Raw genomic sequence first — 16265 nt, forward strand, 5'->3', positions numbered from 1 at the left:
TCCTGCTCCCTCTTCCTACTCCTTGCTGCCTCTTCCTACTCCTTGCTGCCCCTTCCTACTCCTTGCTGCATCTTCCTACTCCTTGCTGCCCTTCCTGCTCCTTGCTGCCTCTTCCTACTCCTTGCTGCCTCTTCCTACTCCTTGCTGACCCCTCTTGCTCCTTGCAGACCCTTCCTACTCTTTGGTGACCCCTTCTGCTCCTTGCAGACCGTCCCTACCCCTTCCTGCTGCCCCTTCCTATTCCTTGCTGACCCCTCCTGCCTCTTGCAGACCCTTTCTACTCCTTGCTGACCCCTCCTGCTCCTTGCTGACCCCTCCTGCTCCTTGCTGCTCCTTCTACTTTACCCTCCTGCTCCTTGAAAACCTTTCGACCCCTTCCTGCTTCTTGCTGCCCCTTTCTATTCCTTGCTGACCCCTCCTGCCCCTTGCAGAACCTTTCTGCTCCTTCTACTTTACCTTCCTCTATGCGGTCTCCCCCAGCCCCCATCCCTCACTTACCTGCTCTGTAGGCTGCCTCTGTGCTGCTCCCCTGCGGTTTCAGTCATGAGAGAGAGGCAGGGATAAGCTGTAGCTTCCTGCCTTTCTCCATTCACAGCGCCACCTACTGGCCAGCGCTGGTATTGCACTGTATTCTCACACTAAAACGAAAAATAGCAGCACAAGCTGAAAAATCCGGGGGGGCAAGTACCCCACTTTACCCCCCCATTCGGACACCCATGACCCTGAGACACTAGGGACACAGTGGCCCCATGTCTCCCAGTGGCCCCTAGTCTGTGTCCCCATGTCTCCCAGCCACTGTCCCTAGTGGCTCAGTGGCCCCATGTCTCCCAGTGTCCCCATGTCTCTAAGTGTCCCCTAGTGTCCTAGTGAAATCAGGACACTGGGAGACATGAGGACACAGACTCTAAGGGACACTGGGAGACATGGGGATACAAACACTAGGGGACACTGGGCGACATGGGGACACAGAGGCATGGAGACACAGGGAGACATGGGGACACTGGGTGACTTTGAGACATAGGAGACATGGCAGTGTCCCCATGTCTCCCAGCCAGTGTCCCTAGTATCTCAGTATCCCCATGTGTCCCTGGTGTCTCTCAGTGTCTGTAGTGTGCCAGTGTCCCTAGTGTCTCAGTGTTCCCTAGACTCCCAAAGTCCCCTAGTCTCCCAATGTCTCTGTGTCCCCATGTATCCTAGTGTCTCAGTGTCCCCTAGTATAAAAGAAAAAATCTCAGGCACTCACTGTGATAGATTTAGGCAGGTTTATTGGACACCGCAACGTTTCGACCTGTACCCAGGTCTTTATCAAGTCTCCAATGTCCCCTATGTATCAGTGTCCCCTATGTATCAGTGTCTCAGTGCCCCATGTCTCTCAGTGCCCCATGTCTCTCTGTGCCCGTAGTGTCTCTGTGCCCGTAGTGTCTCTGTGCCCGTAGTGTCTCTGTGCCCGTAGTGTCTGTGTCCCCTAGTATAAAAGAAAAAAATCTCAGGCACTCACTGTGATAGCTTTAAGCAGGTTTATTGGACACCGCAACATTTTGACCTGTACCCAGGTTTTTATCAAGTCTCCAGTGTCCCCTATATATCACAGTGTCTCAGTGCCCCATGTCTCCCCGTGTCCCCTCGTGTCTGCCACCCAGTGTCCCCAAGAGTCTCAGATTTCCCAGGTCTCCCAGTGTTCCCTAGTATCTGTGTCCCCATGTCTCCCAGTGTCCCAATGTCTCTCAATGTCCCCTAGTGACATGGGGACACTGGGAGACATGAGGACACAAACACTAAGGGACTGGGAGACATAGGGACACAGACATTCCCCCTTTTTGTGTATGTTCGCCCTTTCGGCCGTTCTGGTTATGTGATTTGTGTCAGTAGCCCACCCTTTTACCGCATCCATAGACTTCCTGCTTTACTGGACACTGCTGTTAGGGGGTATGGGTTTACTTGAAAGATGAAAGCATGAGATTAGCAAAGGGTATGTGTTTTCTCATAGTTGCATCCTATGAGTTTCCCTACAGCATCATCTCCATCAGATACATGGCGCTTAGGAGGTAGGACTGTTTTAGTGTTTTTGGTCAATAAGATTTTTTAATTAGGCCCATCATAATTATCAGCACCAGGCCCACTGGGCTCTTAATCCGGCCCTGACTATTCCTATCAGTTTAATCCCTGTTATGTGCCTTTTTTTTTTGTTTGGTTTTTGAAGCCACAGTGCAGCACCAGAGGCCCGAAAAATTAGGCATGTACACATGCCTGAAAAATTAGGTATTGTTGCAGCCGCTGCTATAGCAGCGGCCAGAAAAATTTATGTTTGTTTCCCAGGCAGAAAGTGCCCTAAAACATTGCGGCTTGAACCCTAGTTGGTGGCGGATAACTCACGCAAGTCAACCGGCATTCAGAGCTAAAATACAGCAGCGTGTGGACCATTTTTAGCCCAAGGCAGCTCATCTCATCAGGCCTTTTTTAGTCGAATGTATCGCCCACTGGAGGAGGAGGATTACTTTCACCTCTTCCCCTGTTAGATTCCCGTTGTGCTGTGACATCACCCTTATACGCTGTGTAAAGCATACTTTTTAATTTATTTTGCAAATGCTGCATCCTTTCCGACTTGTTGTAATTGGGTAACATTTCAGCCACTTTCTGCTTATACCGGGGGTCTAGTAGCGTGGACACCCAGTACAGGTCGTTCTCCTTCAGCCTTTTTATACGAGGGTCCCTCAACAGGCACGACAGCATGAAAGACCCCATTTACACAAGGTTGGATGCCGAGCTACTTATTTCCCGTTCCTCCTCCTCAGTGATCTCAATGAAGGTATGTTCTTCCCCCCAGCCACGTACAACACCACGGGTACCAGATAGGTGACAACGAGCAGCCTGGGATGCCTGTTGTGGTTGGTCTTCCTCCTCCTCCTCAAAGCCACATTCCTCCTCTGACTCCTCTTCCTCACAACCCTCTTCCGCCGCAGGTCCAGCAAGCGATGCTGATAAGGCTGTTTCTGGTGGTGATGGTGACCATAACTCTTCCTCTTCACACTCATCTACGGCCTGATCCAGCACTCTTCGCAGGGCACGCTCCAGGAAGAAAACAAATGGTATGATGTCGCTGATGGTGCCTTCGGTGCGACTGACTAGGTTTGTCACCTCCTCAAAAGGACACATGAGCCTACAGGCATTGCGCATGAGCATCCAGTAACGTGTCAAAAAAAATCCCAGCTCCCCAGAAGCTGTCCTAGCACCGCGGTCATACAAATATTCATTAACGGCTTTTTCTTGTTGGAGCAGGCGGTCGAACATTAGGAGTGTTAAATTCCAACGTGTCGGGCTGTCGCAAATCAAGCGCCTCACTGGCATGTTGTTTCGCTGCTGGATATCTGCAAAGTGCGCCATGGCCGTGTAGGAACGCCTGAAATGGCCACACACCTTCCTGGCCTGCTTCAGGATGCCCTGTAAGCCTGTGTACTTATGCAAGAAGCGTTGTACGATCAGATTACACACATGTGCCATGCACGGCACATGTGTCAACTTGCCCAACTTCAATGCCGCCAACAAATTTGTTCCGTTGTCACAAACCACTTTGCCGATATCCAGTTGCTGCGGAGTCAGCCACTTTTCCACCTGTGCATTCAGGGTGGACAGGAGTGCTTGTCCGGTGTGACTCTCTGCTTTTAAGCAAGTCAAACCCAAGATGGCGTGACACTGCCGTATCCGGGATGTGGAATAGTACCTGGGGAGCTGGGGGGGGTGCCGTTTATGTGGAGCAAGACGCAGCAGCAGAAGAGGACTCAGCCGAAGAGGTTATGGAAGAGGATGGAGTAGGAGGAGTAGAGGAGGTGGCAGTAGGCCTGCCTGCAAGTCGTGGCGGTGTCACCAACTCCTCTGCAGAGCCACGCATTCCATGCTTGGCAGCCGTCAGCAGGTTTACCCAATGTGCAGTGTAGGTGATATACCTGCCCTGACCATGCTTTGCAGACCAGGTATCAGTGGTCAGATGGACCCTTGCCCCAACACTGTGTGCCAGACATGCCATTACTTCCTTTTGCACAATCGAGTACAGGTTGTCAGAGGCAGACATACAAAAAAATAATTCCACACTGCTGAGCTCTGCAATGACAGCATTCTGGTGGTGGACACAGCATGCGTTGATTGGCGTGCTGTCGGGCTGACCCCGGGTGCCGATGCATGCTGTCTGACTGTGCCACTAGCTCCTTGCGACGACCTCCCCCTGCTTCTAACTCGTCTCCTCCTCCTCATCTCTGTCTCCCCATCTGAACTTTCGCCCTGTTCTTCTTCTTGCCGAGCGGGCACCCACATGACATCCATGGACGCATCATCATCATCAACCGCTTCACTTGTATCTGACAACTCAGCAAAGGAAGCAGCAGCGGGTACAACATCATCATCACAACGTACAACGTACGTCCATGTGTGTAATGCTGCCTGCCTGAGACATATCCCTGTTATCTACATCCTCTGGCAATAATGGTTGCGCATCACTCATTTCTTCAAACGGATGTGTAAATAACCCCTCTGACATACCAAGTGAAGCGGCTGTGGTGCTAGTGTTGGTGGTGGCGGCAGGCGGGTGAGTGTTATCTTGAGAGGTGCCCGAAGCTAAGCTGGAGGAGGATGGTGCGTCAAGGTTCCGAGCGGAAGCTGTCGAAAATTGGGTGTCCTGTGTTAGCCAATCAGCTATGTCCTCAGAACTTTTCAAGTTCAGGGTACGTGGCCTCTGAAAACTGGGCATTATTCTAGGGCAAAAGGGAATCACAGCACCACGACCACGATGGCCCCTGCGGGGTGGCCTGCCTCTGCCTGTCATTTTTTTTTTGGATTAGTGGTACTATGCGTGCAAGCTACTGTGAGACCAGATATGAGTGGCACTGTGCAGTGGCAGAGGTTGGCAGAGTACACGCTGTAGGCCTGACACACCCGCTTGAAGACAACTAACTGCTATTCAAGCTATAACAGTGAAATAAGTTTTTTGTTTTTAAATGCACGCTATTGTGACACCAGATATGAGTGGCATTGTGCACTGGCAGAGGTTGGCAGAGTACACGCTGTAGGCCTGACACACCCACTTGAAGACAAGTAACTGCTATTCAATCTATAACAGTTAAAAATGTTTTTTGGTTTTAAATGCACGCTATTGTGACACCAGATATGAGTGGCAATGTGCACTTGCAGAGGTTGGCAGAGTACACGCTGTAGGCCTGACACACCCGCTTGAAGACAACTAACTGCTATTCAATCTATAACAGTGAAAAAAGTTTTTTGTTTTTAAATGCACGCTATTGTGACACCAGATATGAGTGTCAATGTGCACTGGCAGAGGTTGGCAGAGTACACGCTGTTGGCCTGACACACAGACACTTGCAGACAACTAACTGCTATTCAATCTATTACAGTGAAAAAAACGTTTTGGGGTTTTTAAATGCACGCTATTGTGCCACCAGATATGAGTGGCAGTGTGCACTGGCAGAGTACACGCTGTTGGCCTGACACACAGACGCTTGCAGACAACTAACTGCTAATTAATCTATTACAGTGAAAAAAAATGTTTGTTTTTAAATGCAAGCTATTGTGACACCAGATATGAGTGGTGGCACTGGGCAAGTGGGCACAGTATCCACTGTGAGCCTGACACACAGATGCTTGCAGACAACTAACTGCTATTCAATCTATTACAGTGAAAAAAAAGTTTTGGGGTTTTTAAATGCACGCTATTGTGCCACCAGATATGAGTGGCAGTGTGCACTGGCAGAGTACACGCTGTTGGCCTGACACACAGACGCTTGCAGACAACTAACTGCTAATTAATCTATTACAGTGAAAAAAAAATGTTGTTTTTAAATGCAAGCTATTGTGACACCAGATATGAGTGGTGGCACTGGGCAAGTGGGCACAGTATCCACTGTGAGCCTGACACAGAAGCTGGCAGGCAGGCAGGCAACTGCAATATGATTACACAAAAAAAGAAAAAAAGAAAAGCAGACTGATGTTCTAGCCCTAAAAAGGGCTTTTTAGGGTGATGTCCTTACAGCAGAGATCAGATGAGTCCTTCAGGACTGTAGTGGACACTGAATACACTAGCCTAGCTATACATTTCCCTATCAAATGAGCAGCAGCTACACTTTCCCTCCTCTATCTAAGAATGCAGCTTCAGAATGAATCTAAAATGGATGCTGTCTAGGAGGTGGGAGGGTCTGGAAGGGAGGGTCTGCTGCTAATTTGCTGGAATGTGTCTGCTGACCGTGAGGCACAGGGTCAAAGTTTACTCAATGATGACGAATAGGGGGCGGATCGAACCGCGCACGTGTTCGCCCACCGTGGCGAACGCGAACACTCTATGTTCGCCAGGAACTATTCGCCAGCGAACAGTTCGGTACATCACTAGCTGAGTTTGTCACATTTAACGTCAACCTGTCATAACAGGTTAATTCTAAACCATGTCATTTCCCTTTCCAATGAATATATAATTTGTGAAGATAATAAATGTTATTTTATTTATATAATTTTATATATATATATATATATATAATTTTTTTTTTATTATTATTATTATTTTTATTATTATTTTTTTTATTCTTTTTTTTTTGGTGCTTAAGGAGATGCTAATAAAAAATACTTTCCTCCACTGCTTGCATCAACACAATTTGATCTGGTCACTGTGGTTAATAGCATAACACCTACCTTTCCACTTCCCTATGTCTCACCCCTTCCTGCAGGAATAGCCCTGCTTCTGAACAGTGCCCTGTCAGGTAGCGCATTCCCAGTGACACTGACATGCTCTCTCCATTGCCAGTGTCTCTGTATCACACACGAGTGTTATTCTCCCCACCAGGTATAAAACCCAGGGTGGCAGGTAAAAAAGCCCCAAATCATGACTGTTGGGAGGTATGATGCAACTGCATATTTTTCCTCCGGTATCCTACCTCCTCTCCCTATCTGTGTAATGGTAATGAGGGCAATCAACAGGAAGGTATACGTAATAAATGATGAGATAAACAATGACAACCTAAGCTATGGGGGCTTATTACCATTTTGATGGTATTCAGAAAGAATAGCCATAAGAGAAATTAGCCAACTCATCCTTCCAAAAACTGGACAGATCATAGAAAAAAATGCACTCAGATTTTGCAACAAATTATGTTATGTATGTGCCCTACAATGACTTATGAATTATGTTAGGTTAAAACTTTGAGTTTTTGTGAAATGTGAAGAGTTGACAACAAAATTGCATTTCTATATATCCACTATTTGAGGCCTGGTTTCTTTATTTCACTTGTCAGTTTACTGCAATTTACAAGTTAGCGAATAAAGCCTAAGAGACTTATGTTACTAAGTCAATATTTGCTAGTGGTAGAGGTTCCCCGGAGTGTAACATGATTTATTTGATCCATAAAAAGTAAGTGTCAACTCTGTAACCTTATGTTCTGATGCTCCAAACTACAGTAGTAAACTGATACATCTACTGATGTCAAATGATTTATACCACCACTTGTGGCTCTGCTTGCTCAGCGCAAGTTCAAATATGACATCATAGCTTCTAGTGATAGATGTCTGCAGACTGTGAATGGAACTCTATAAAGACATCGCGTTTCCTCCATGCAGGCTTTAATAAAACAAAATACAAAACATTTAAGAAAACAAAAACAGCAACCCTCAATCATCAAAACCAAGAATCGGAAGTGTCAACCTTTATTATTGCTAAAATATAACAGATTATTTTCATCTAATTGGAACTTTACGAAAGACCTATTCAAACAGTAAGACAATAAAATATTGGATGAGATTTTCCTGTGCTGAGTATCTGCAAGATAATACTTTATCACTTTATAATTGCTCCCACTTGCAAAGCTGCAAATCACCATGGATGTCGAAGCCTCCTCAGACGTAATCAAGAATAGTCAGAGTATCTTTATTTTAAGACTTTTTGTCCTATTGTTTAGTATCTTAATATTCTTCCAATGTGACAAGTAGAATCCCAGTAGCTGCTATCTACACTAGGGATGTGCACGGGTGAAATTCTTTTTAGTTTTGTGAATTTTGGATTTAGGCTTGGATGAAATTTGGATATGATCAATTCTGAACGAACTGCAATTCAGAATAATTTTGGAAGCAAAACAAAATTCAGGCGTGATTATTCCCATTATTCCAAAGGATAGCAAATTAGTGCTCTGTTTAGCAGTTGCTCCCTAATTTGCTCTCCTTAAAAATAGCAATCCCACACAAGGGTACAAAATTAGGTTGCTATCTACTAAACACAACTAAAAGATCAAAAACATTTAGTTTTTCTGTTGTTAAGTAGGTAACTTCCTAATTTGCTATCCTTGTATGTTGGATTGACATATTTATGGATACCAAATTAGGGAACTATCTGCTAAACACTCATTTGGTATCCTTAAATATGGTAATCCCATATAAGGATGCCACGTTAGGGAGCTGTTGTGTTTAGTAGGTTGCTCTCTAATTTGGTATCCTTAAAATTGCTAACCCACATAAGGGTACCAAATTAGGGAGCTATCTAAACAGCAGAAAGAGCAAAATTATGTGGGAAAAAAAGTGCTTTTCTTAATTTTGCCTTTTCAGTTGCTTAGTGGATAAGTCCCTAATTTGCTATCCTTATGAAAACGGATGGAACCAAAATGATTAGTTCTGAATTCATAATTTTCTGGTTTGTTTCAGTTTGAAAAGAAATCGGAAATTCCCATGGTTTCAAATTGCCAAATGTGGCCGAAATTCGATTAGGAACTAAATTATTGCACATGCTTAATCTACTCAGTGGTTCTCAATAAATTTTTCATTTTGTCGGTATCCCAGTAGCAACAGAACTGGGAAATCCCTATATAATGAAGACTGATCTACATGTTATGCAAGCAAAAATAACTTTGTAGATAATAGCTTTTGGCATTCTTTCAACCAATGTTGATACAATATCCACTGTCTTTATGTACCATGCTCCTGCAACACCAGAGTAGCATACTAAATATGTACTAAAATGTCTGTCTCCACCAAGGCCACCATCAGTGCGGTAAAGATAACACCGGTTAGCGAGCCAATCAAGGGCTAATGCTTACTTAGAGTCCTTTAGCAGGCCTCCCAACTTCCTGCTTTCAGCAGGACAGTCCCTATTTTAGAGTCCCATCTGCCTTCCTGATATAGTTCCCTGCTGCCCCGCATCCAGTCTGTGTGTGCTTGCCCATTATGGGCGTCACTGATTAAGAATGTTGCATCATTTGCGGTGCCCCCTGAAGTCTCACCCACCTGTCCAGATCCAAACCTCTGTTTGTAGGTATGTTTTAACACTGATAATGGACTGTACAGCAGCACTGGGAGGATATGATTACGCGTCACTTTCCCGAAACACACAGTATGCCATGTGGGGGATTTGATTGATTCAAATAATAGTCTTGTAACTTGTAAAATCTATTGAAATAATTGAAGTCATTATGTATTAGTTTTTATAATAAACTGGTGTAATTTAGAAACAATTGAGCTGGCAAATACATATGTACACATATTTACCAATGTGATCTATGGGGGAAAAATGTTTTGGAACATGCAACACGTGTATTGTGAGCTAATGATGCCAACCACAGACACGTTGAAAATGTAATTACAAATGTTTCATTGTACCATTGTTGCGTATAACTGATTTATAGAAAGTGGGTGGACATTTTCTTACTGAGCACATAACCATTTGCTGCATATCTCTAGCAGACATCCCTATATAAATATCATTCCTGAAACAGCATCTAAATTAAGAAGGTGCTACTTCCTATTCCATTTTCAGAAACTCCTTAAGAGACATCAATCCTCTTTTTAAATTGGCTGCCGGCCACCCTAAAATAATCTGAGTTGAATGAATACCTTTTCTTCCCTGAACAAATATATTAAGCATATCAAAAATGTTTTCCAAATCGGCGGTTTAAATCCTTTATTCATCCATTGTAATTATTATTTATTTATTTATTGTCACTCAGTGTTTTAAAGAAAATACCTCACATTAGCTTAAGGGAGGTTTTAAACATCCCTTATGCCTTCAGGATGGGGGCATATCTACCAAACAGTATAGCTACTAAAGAGCGGCTCCTCACCGTGATAAAAAAAACTAGAGACTGTGCAATTATCCATGCTCAGTTGCTAATAAAATACAGGGGCCCCCATGGCCTCAACTGTGGGCCTTCGGTTAGGGTTTTCAATATAGCAACACGGGTATGTTTTTCCACTCAGCCCCCACCCAGGAATGGTGGGTGGGGCTAATAATGAAATATACATGGGGGACTAATCTCCAGGTCCTACCCATAGACGTTGGGTGGGGCTCTGTTAAATAATATATTAGGGATTATGTCACTACTCATATGTGGGAGTGGGGATATTAATTTAAAAAAAACAACACTCTATTTCCTTCTCTCCTTATTTTCCCCCTACACTTGCAACTCCCCCCATATTTTCTCACCTACCTTGTGTGTCTCTCTCTCTATTGTCCCTTCTTTCCTTCTCTTCTTCTTTCTTATTTTACATACTTATCTTTTGTAAAGCCAAATAAGAAAACTATAATACCTGGAGCTACTATTAAAAAAAGATAAGGGCTTTCCCATGCTATGCAAGCTCTTTCAGACTGCTTTGACTGACAAGGCTCATTTCTCTCAAGACTTGTGTGGGACTATCATTGATCAGAGTAATTTACAGAACCACCGATCAATGCGCTCTGACTAAGTTTGCATAGCATGGGATAGCTTATGTTGCTCAGTGCTCTCCATGGGCTCACATGGGTTCATTTTTAATGCGTTGTGGGGGGTGAAGGGGTGTATCCAATGTTTTTTTCCCCCCTAAATTGGGAACACTAAGTCTTTTTTTATTTCAAGACCCCATCCTTGGGTGGTGGTGCGGTGGGACAGTAACATGTCCATCCCTAATTATTTAATTTTAAGCCCCCAACTGATGCCCATGAGTGTGGGCATGGGGGTACCTGTGACAGGTTTTTCCTGTATTTTATTAAGGACTGGGCAGCAATAGTTTTTTTTTTATTACATTGAATATCTGCTGGCTGCTTACTGTTCGAATGCCCCTATTCATAGCATGGTGAGTGGGGGTATATCTACTGAATATGTTGATCTTTTTGACCTCCATAGGTTGGTTTTTTTTTCGTTTTTTGCTAATGACTAACAGGGTTAGTGACTAATGACTAACAGGGTTAGTCATTAAAACGGGAGATAAATATGTTTCAGATTTATAATTATCAGCATTTTATCTTGAGCTGTCAATTTGTTTTGTCAGGTATAACTGCTTGGATTTCAGCTGGCATTAAAACTAGACAAGATTATGAAAAATTGTTAATATGGCCCTTAGATTATTTAATACTTCATAAAAACCTGAATATTGCTGCTGTAGACATATCACTAAACTCTGCTATCTCAGTATAGCAATATTCTCAGCCTCAACTAATAATGTCAAGTACACTGCACTAGAGCAGTACATCACTAGAAGCACACATCCTTGTTCTAATCTATTGCAATGCACTAACAGTAATTGCTTCAGTGAATCTGGCATGTCTGTTATTGGTGACTGAGGTGGATTGAAGGTCAGGAACTACTAAGGAGACATTGTAGAGAAAGAATGGAGCAGCATGAGCGCTGATTTCTCAATACAGGAACTCCTGTAATTCTGCAAGCCCTAGAGCAAGGATAGGCACTCAAGTTATTTGGGACTGCATCTCCCATGATGCTTTGCTAATATTATGTCTGTAAAAGTATTGTGGGAGATATAGTCCACAACATCTGGAGTGCCGAAGGTTGCACCCCTGTGGACCTAGTGCACTGAATGTTAGGCTTTGGGATGCTAGTTCTGGATTTGGTACACATGTACACATGTAAAGCTGGTGAAATAAACACATGCACATGTACCTGGGAATAAAAAAGATCTGGGTAGGATTTCTATCTACACTGAACAAAATTATAAACGCAACACTTTTGTTTTTGCCCCCATTTTTCATGAGCTGAACTCAAAGATCTAAGACTTTTTCCATGTACACAAAAGGCCAATTTCTTTCAAATATTTTTCACAAATCTGTCTAAATCTGTGTTAGTGAGCAATTCTCCTTTGCCGAGATAATCCATCCAACTCACAGATGTGGCTTATCAAGATGCTGATTAGACAGCATGATTATTGCCCAGGTGTGCCTTATGCTGGCCACAATAAAAGGCCACTATAAAATGTGCACTTTTATCACACAGCGCAATGCCACAGATGTTGCAAGTTTTAAAGGAGTGTGCAATTGGCATGCTGACTGCAGGAATGTCCACCAGAGCTGTTACTCATGAATTGAATGTTCATTTATCTACCTTAAGCAGATTGGACTATGGCTGTCCAATCAGCGACATCATATCTGGTGTAACAGTAGTGTACATTTTTAAAAAAAAAAAAAAATTTTTGACTGTAATAGATTGAATAGCAGTTAGTTGTCTGCCAGCGTGTGTGTCAGGCTCACAGCTTATACTGTGCCCACTTGCCCAGTGCCACCACTCATATCTGGTGTCCCAATAGCTTGCATTTAAAAAAAATAAAATAAACTTTTTGGACTGTAATAAAATAGCAGTCAGTTTCCTTCACGAGTGGGGGGGGGGGGAGTTGTATCGTTTTTATTACGTTTTTATTATGTTTATAATGTTTTGGCCCCCACATTTAAAAAAAAAAAATTTAAAGTATTGTATATGATCTAAAAGGCTAAGGATTAGTAACCAGAAAGAAGTCATGGACTGCTGTTTCAACCTTGTGGATCTCAGAGATACTTTAACTTCTGCTGATGAGATCCACAAGGACAAAACTGCCAAGTCCATGGCTTGTTTCTGGTCACTGATACTTTTTCTGATTTCTGCAGAAATGCAGTATGAAGCCCGACACATTAAGCTTATCTATGCTCATTTGCATGTCAAGCTGGGAACTATTGGATAGTTGACAGACAAGTCCTTCTTGGGCATAGAACTCAAGAAATCATGTTTTCACAAAGCCCAACTTGAGTTATGCAGGTGATGCATAACAGTAATTGTAATGTGGTAGGTGTAATTGAATGAGATGTGCATGAGTTTGGTCATATTAGCAAAAGTCCTTCTGACAAATCCATGTTCTGAGTAGTGCGTATTTTATCAGTGTTACCCACATTATTTAGCAGGAAAGAGTTGTATCCCATGTCTGTTTATCTCATAGGTTCGAAAGGAACATAAGTTACAAGAGGCCCAAAAGAAGACATTCACTAATAGCTGAATGTATATTAAAAAAAATAGCAACTCAAACTGTGTTGAACAGATCCATAATATGCACTTGGTGCTGATTAGCTGCTAACAGACCACCAGTAGACAACCTAGAAACCCTTTCATGAGACCACATACATTTCTAAAACTATTCACACTGATCGTCATATGCTAACCTGCCCCTCTGCCAGGAGAATCCAAAATGGATTACAGTGTCAACAGCCCCATTTTCCCACATTTGCTCTCTTTTCCCAGCAAAGATGGGTCACCGGATCTGTCCGTGGGTTTGTCAGTCAGTTTGTGATGTGATGGGTAATATTTTTTAGTAGGCAGACTTTATCATGTAGAATGCAGCTCCTGGTGTTTTGTGTGTAGAATCAGCTCTTTAAAAGGGGTTAGCATTTCCCTACCAGAGACGACCCCTTCTCCATGCCCTGAAGCTTTACCTGTCTTTGGTAGTAATTGTCTTTAATGCAGCCACAAAGCCATTCAGTCTACTTTAGCAGCCTCCAGTTTTACTGCCTGCAACCTGGCAAGGAGACAATCTGCAGCAGGCAGAGTTTCAATCAATTGATTACACTGCATATATTTCTTTATTGTAACTGCTGAAAATGTTCTATGTAGGTTATTAAATAATGGCCACAATGCATTCTGTTAATTTCTGTAATGGGTGTCCCTACATTTGTCTGTTTTACTCTAACTCTGTAGCTGCCAATTAAAACATTCCTGATCTATAAATACAGTGATCATTGTCTCTATTGTTGCTACAATTAAACGTGTTCTTAACATATCCAAGTGCATCGCAACATGTTGCTACTCTGAGTGCCTGATCAACTATTGTTGTGAAATATATTGCACCAAAAATTTATTTTTTTTGCTAGGTTATTATAATTTAGTTAACTTTGTAACACAGTACCAATAAAACAATTATTCATATACTACAAGTGTTGAATTAAAAGAAGATAAAAATCAAGTGGGACTATCAACAAAAAAGGAGACCAAGTGCAAATTCTAGATGAGCATTATCATATCTCCCAGTAGTCTCAGGTTTCATGGGACAGTCACGATATTGTGCTTTATTATTACTATGCTGTTTTTTTGACAGGGAAATGAGGTGCGAATGCACAAACTGCTGCGCTTTCATACGTAGCAACTTTAGCATACTGAGTGCATGGGCAATCTGCCCTGAATGGCGTGAGAGTCTTTCAGTTAGCCACAGAACATTTTAGGGTTTACCAAAACAGTGAATTGAAAAACAAATTGCAAAATTCACGCAAAAATAGTTGAACTGGAGAAATATTCCAACTCAGCAACGTTACCCTGCTATTCACACGGAATTATACACTAGTATTATTCATTGATGTTTTGGAGTGGGGGAACGTGGAAACCATTTGTTGACGTGGTAAACACTCCACAACCTGCCTGTTTGATTCACGACACAGCGTCCCAATTATTGGCAATTACAGGATGATAATTGTAGAAACAGACCAACAATGACAAACATCTCCATTCATACTTTATCAGATGGTAACAACCAGCTATAATAGGGGACTAATAATCCAAAAAGCACAAACCTTACCATTCTTACCTAGAGATACTCCAAGGGACTCTGGACAAGGGACATTTGTTATTCCTACTTTGGAAATCACCCTGGTATCTAGAGAGTTACCCATACTGATGGGAATGCCAAGATGATTATAAAATGTGTGATTCTTGAGTAAACAAAAAAAATGTCAAAGCGTTCTTATGCTTCAAATGTAGAAAATATAGGTACAAAAAAAGCTTTCCGTGTTACATACTTTAGGGAAACCTCTACATCAATTAAACGTTTTATTCTTTTTCTTAGTCATGTCTAATTATATACCGTATATTATATTATGATGCTGTGGTAAAATTATATGGATGCAACATTTTCCAATGGATTGTACTGATAGATGGCAAGATAAAATATTAGTTGTGTCAAATTGTGAGCCTCTAGTAGTTGAACCATGGTAGATGTAGTCCAAAACATTAGGGAAGCCAGTTCAATAAAGTTAGACCTTCATCCATGAAACATTTGCCTTGATGTTAACGTATGCTACTGCCATTTTCATATTATAGGGAGACAAGGGGACAACTGGCTCAATGGGAATTATGGGTCCACCTGGAAGGCCAGGGAGTACAGGTCCTCCTGGACCCCCAGGACCAGGTAAGTAATCTTTTAAAAAAAACATTTGGTGATATTATTGTATAGAGCTTAGTGGGGTGCCCTTAAAGGGATTCTCCAGTGCCAGGAAAACATATTAGTTTTCCTGGCATTGCAGGACCGTCTCGTGCGTGCCCCTCTCCCTCCCACCCCCCATCCCAAGTTGCTGAAGAGGTTAAAACCCCTTCAGTGACTTACCGGAGTCCAGCACCGATGTCCCTCGGCGCTGGGTCAGGCTCTGCCTTCTCTCCTCCCCTGCCGATTTCAGCCGGCGGGGGAGACCTAATACGCATGCGCGGCAATGACCGTGCACGCGCATTAGGCCTCCCACTGGGACAGCATTGAATAATGCTTTCAATGCTTTCCTATAGGGATTTCCTTGAGGCTGGAGGTCCTCACATAGCGTGAGGATGTCCAGCATCGTTTTAAAACACTTTTCGTGTTCTTAGAACATGGAAGTGTCTTCTAGTGGCTGTCTAGTAGACAGCCACTAGAGGAGGACTTAACCCTGCAATGTAATTATTGCAGTTTATGAAAACTGCAATAGTTACACTTGAAGGGTTAAGGGTAGTGGGAGTTGGCACCCAGACCACTCCAATGGGCAGAAGTGGTCTGGGTGCCTGGAGTATCCCTTTAACAAACTCACCAAACTCACCAACTCATCAAAAAGTGAAAATACAGTTGCATATATATATCATAGGCTTCCTGTACCCTTACCTTACTGCAGGCATCCCAACAGTCCAGCTTTAAGTAGGACTGTCCTGATTTCTGGGTCCCGTCCTGCTTCAGCTCCCTGGTATCTTGTATCTGTGAACACCGGGGAACTGCCCCCGAGC

General features: G+C 43.1%; 1 protein-coding gene across 2 annotated transcripts in view; it reads left to right on the top strand.

Annotated features, from left to right (window-relative positions):
• COLQ (collagen like tail subunit of asymmetric acetylcholinesterase) overlaps window positions 1-16265 on the top strand; it is a 126040-nt gene that overhangs the window by 95730 nt on the left and 14045 nt on the right. For both annotated transcript variants that reach the window (XM_063452322.1, XM_063452323.1), the window contains one exon: window positions 15345-15432. In XM_063452322.1, coding sequence (XP_063308392.1) covers window positions 15345-15432 — 88 coding nt within the window. The remainder of the gene's footprint in view (window positions 1-15344; window positions 15433-16265) is intronic.

This window comes from Pelobates fuscus, chromosome 4 (assembly GCF_036172605.1).
Source record: "Pelobates fuscus isolate aPelFus1 chromosome 4, aPelFus1.pri, whole genome shotgun sequence".
NCBI classification, from domain to species: Eukaryota; Metazoa; Chordata; class Amphibia; order Anura; family Pelobatidae; genus Pelobates; species Pelobates fuscus.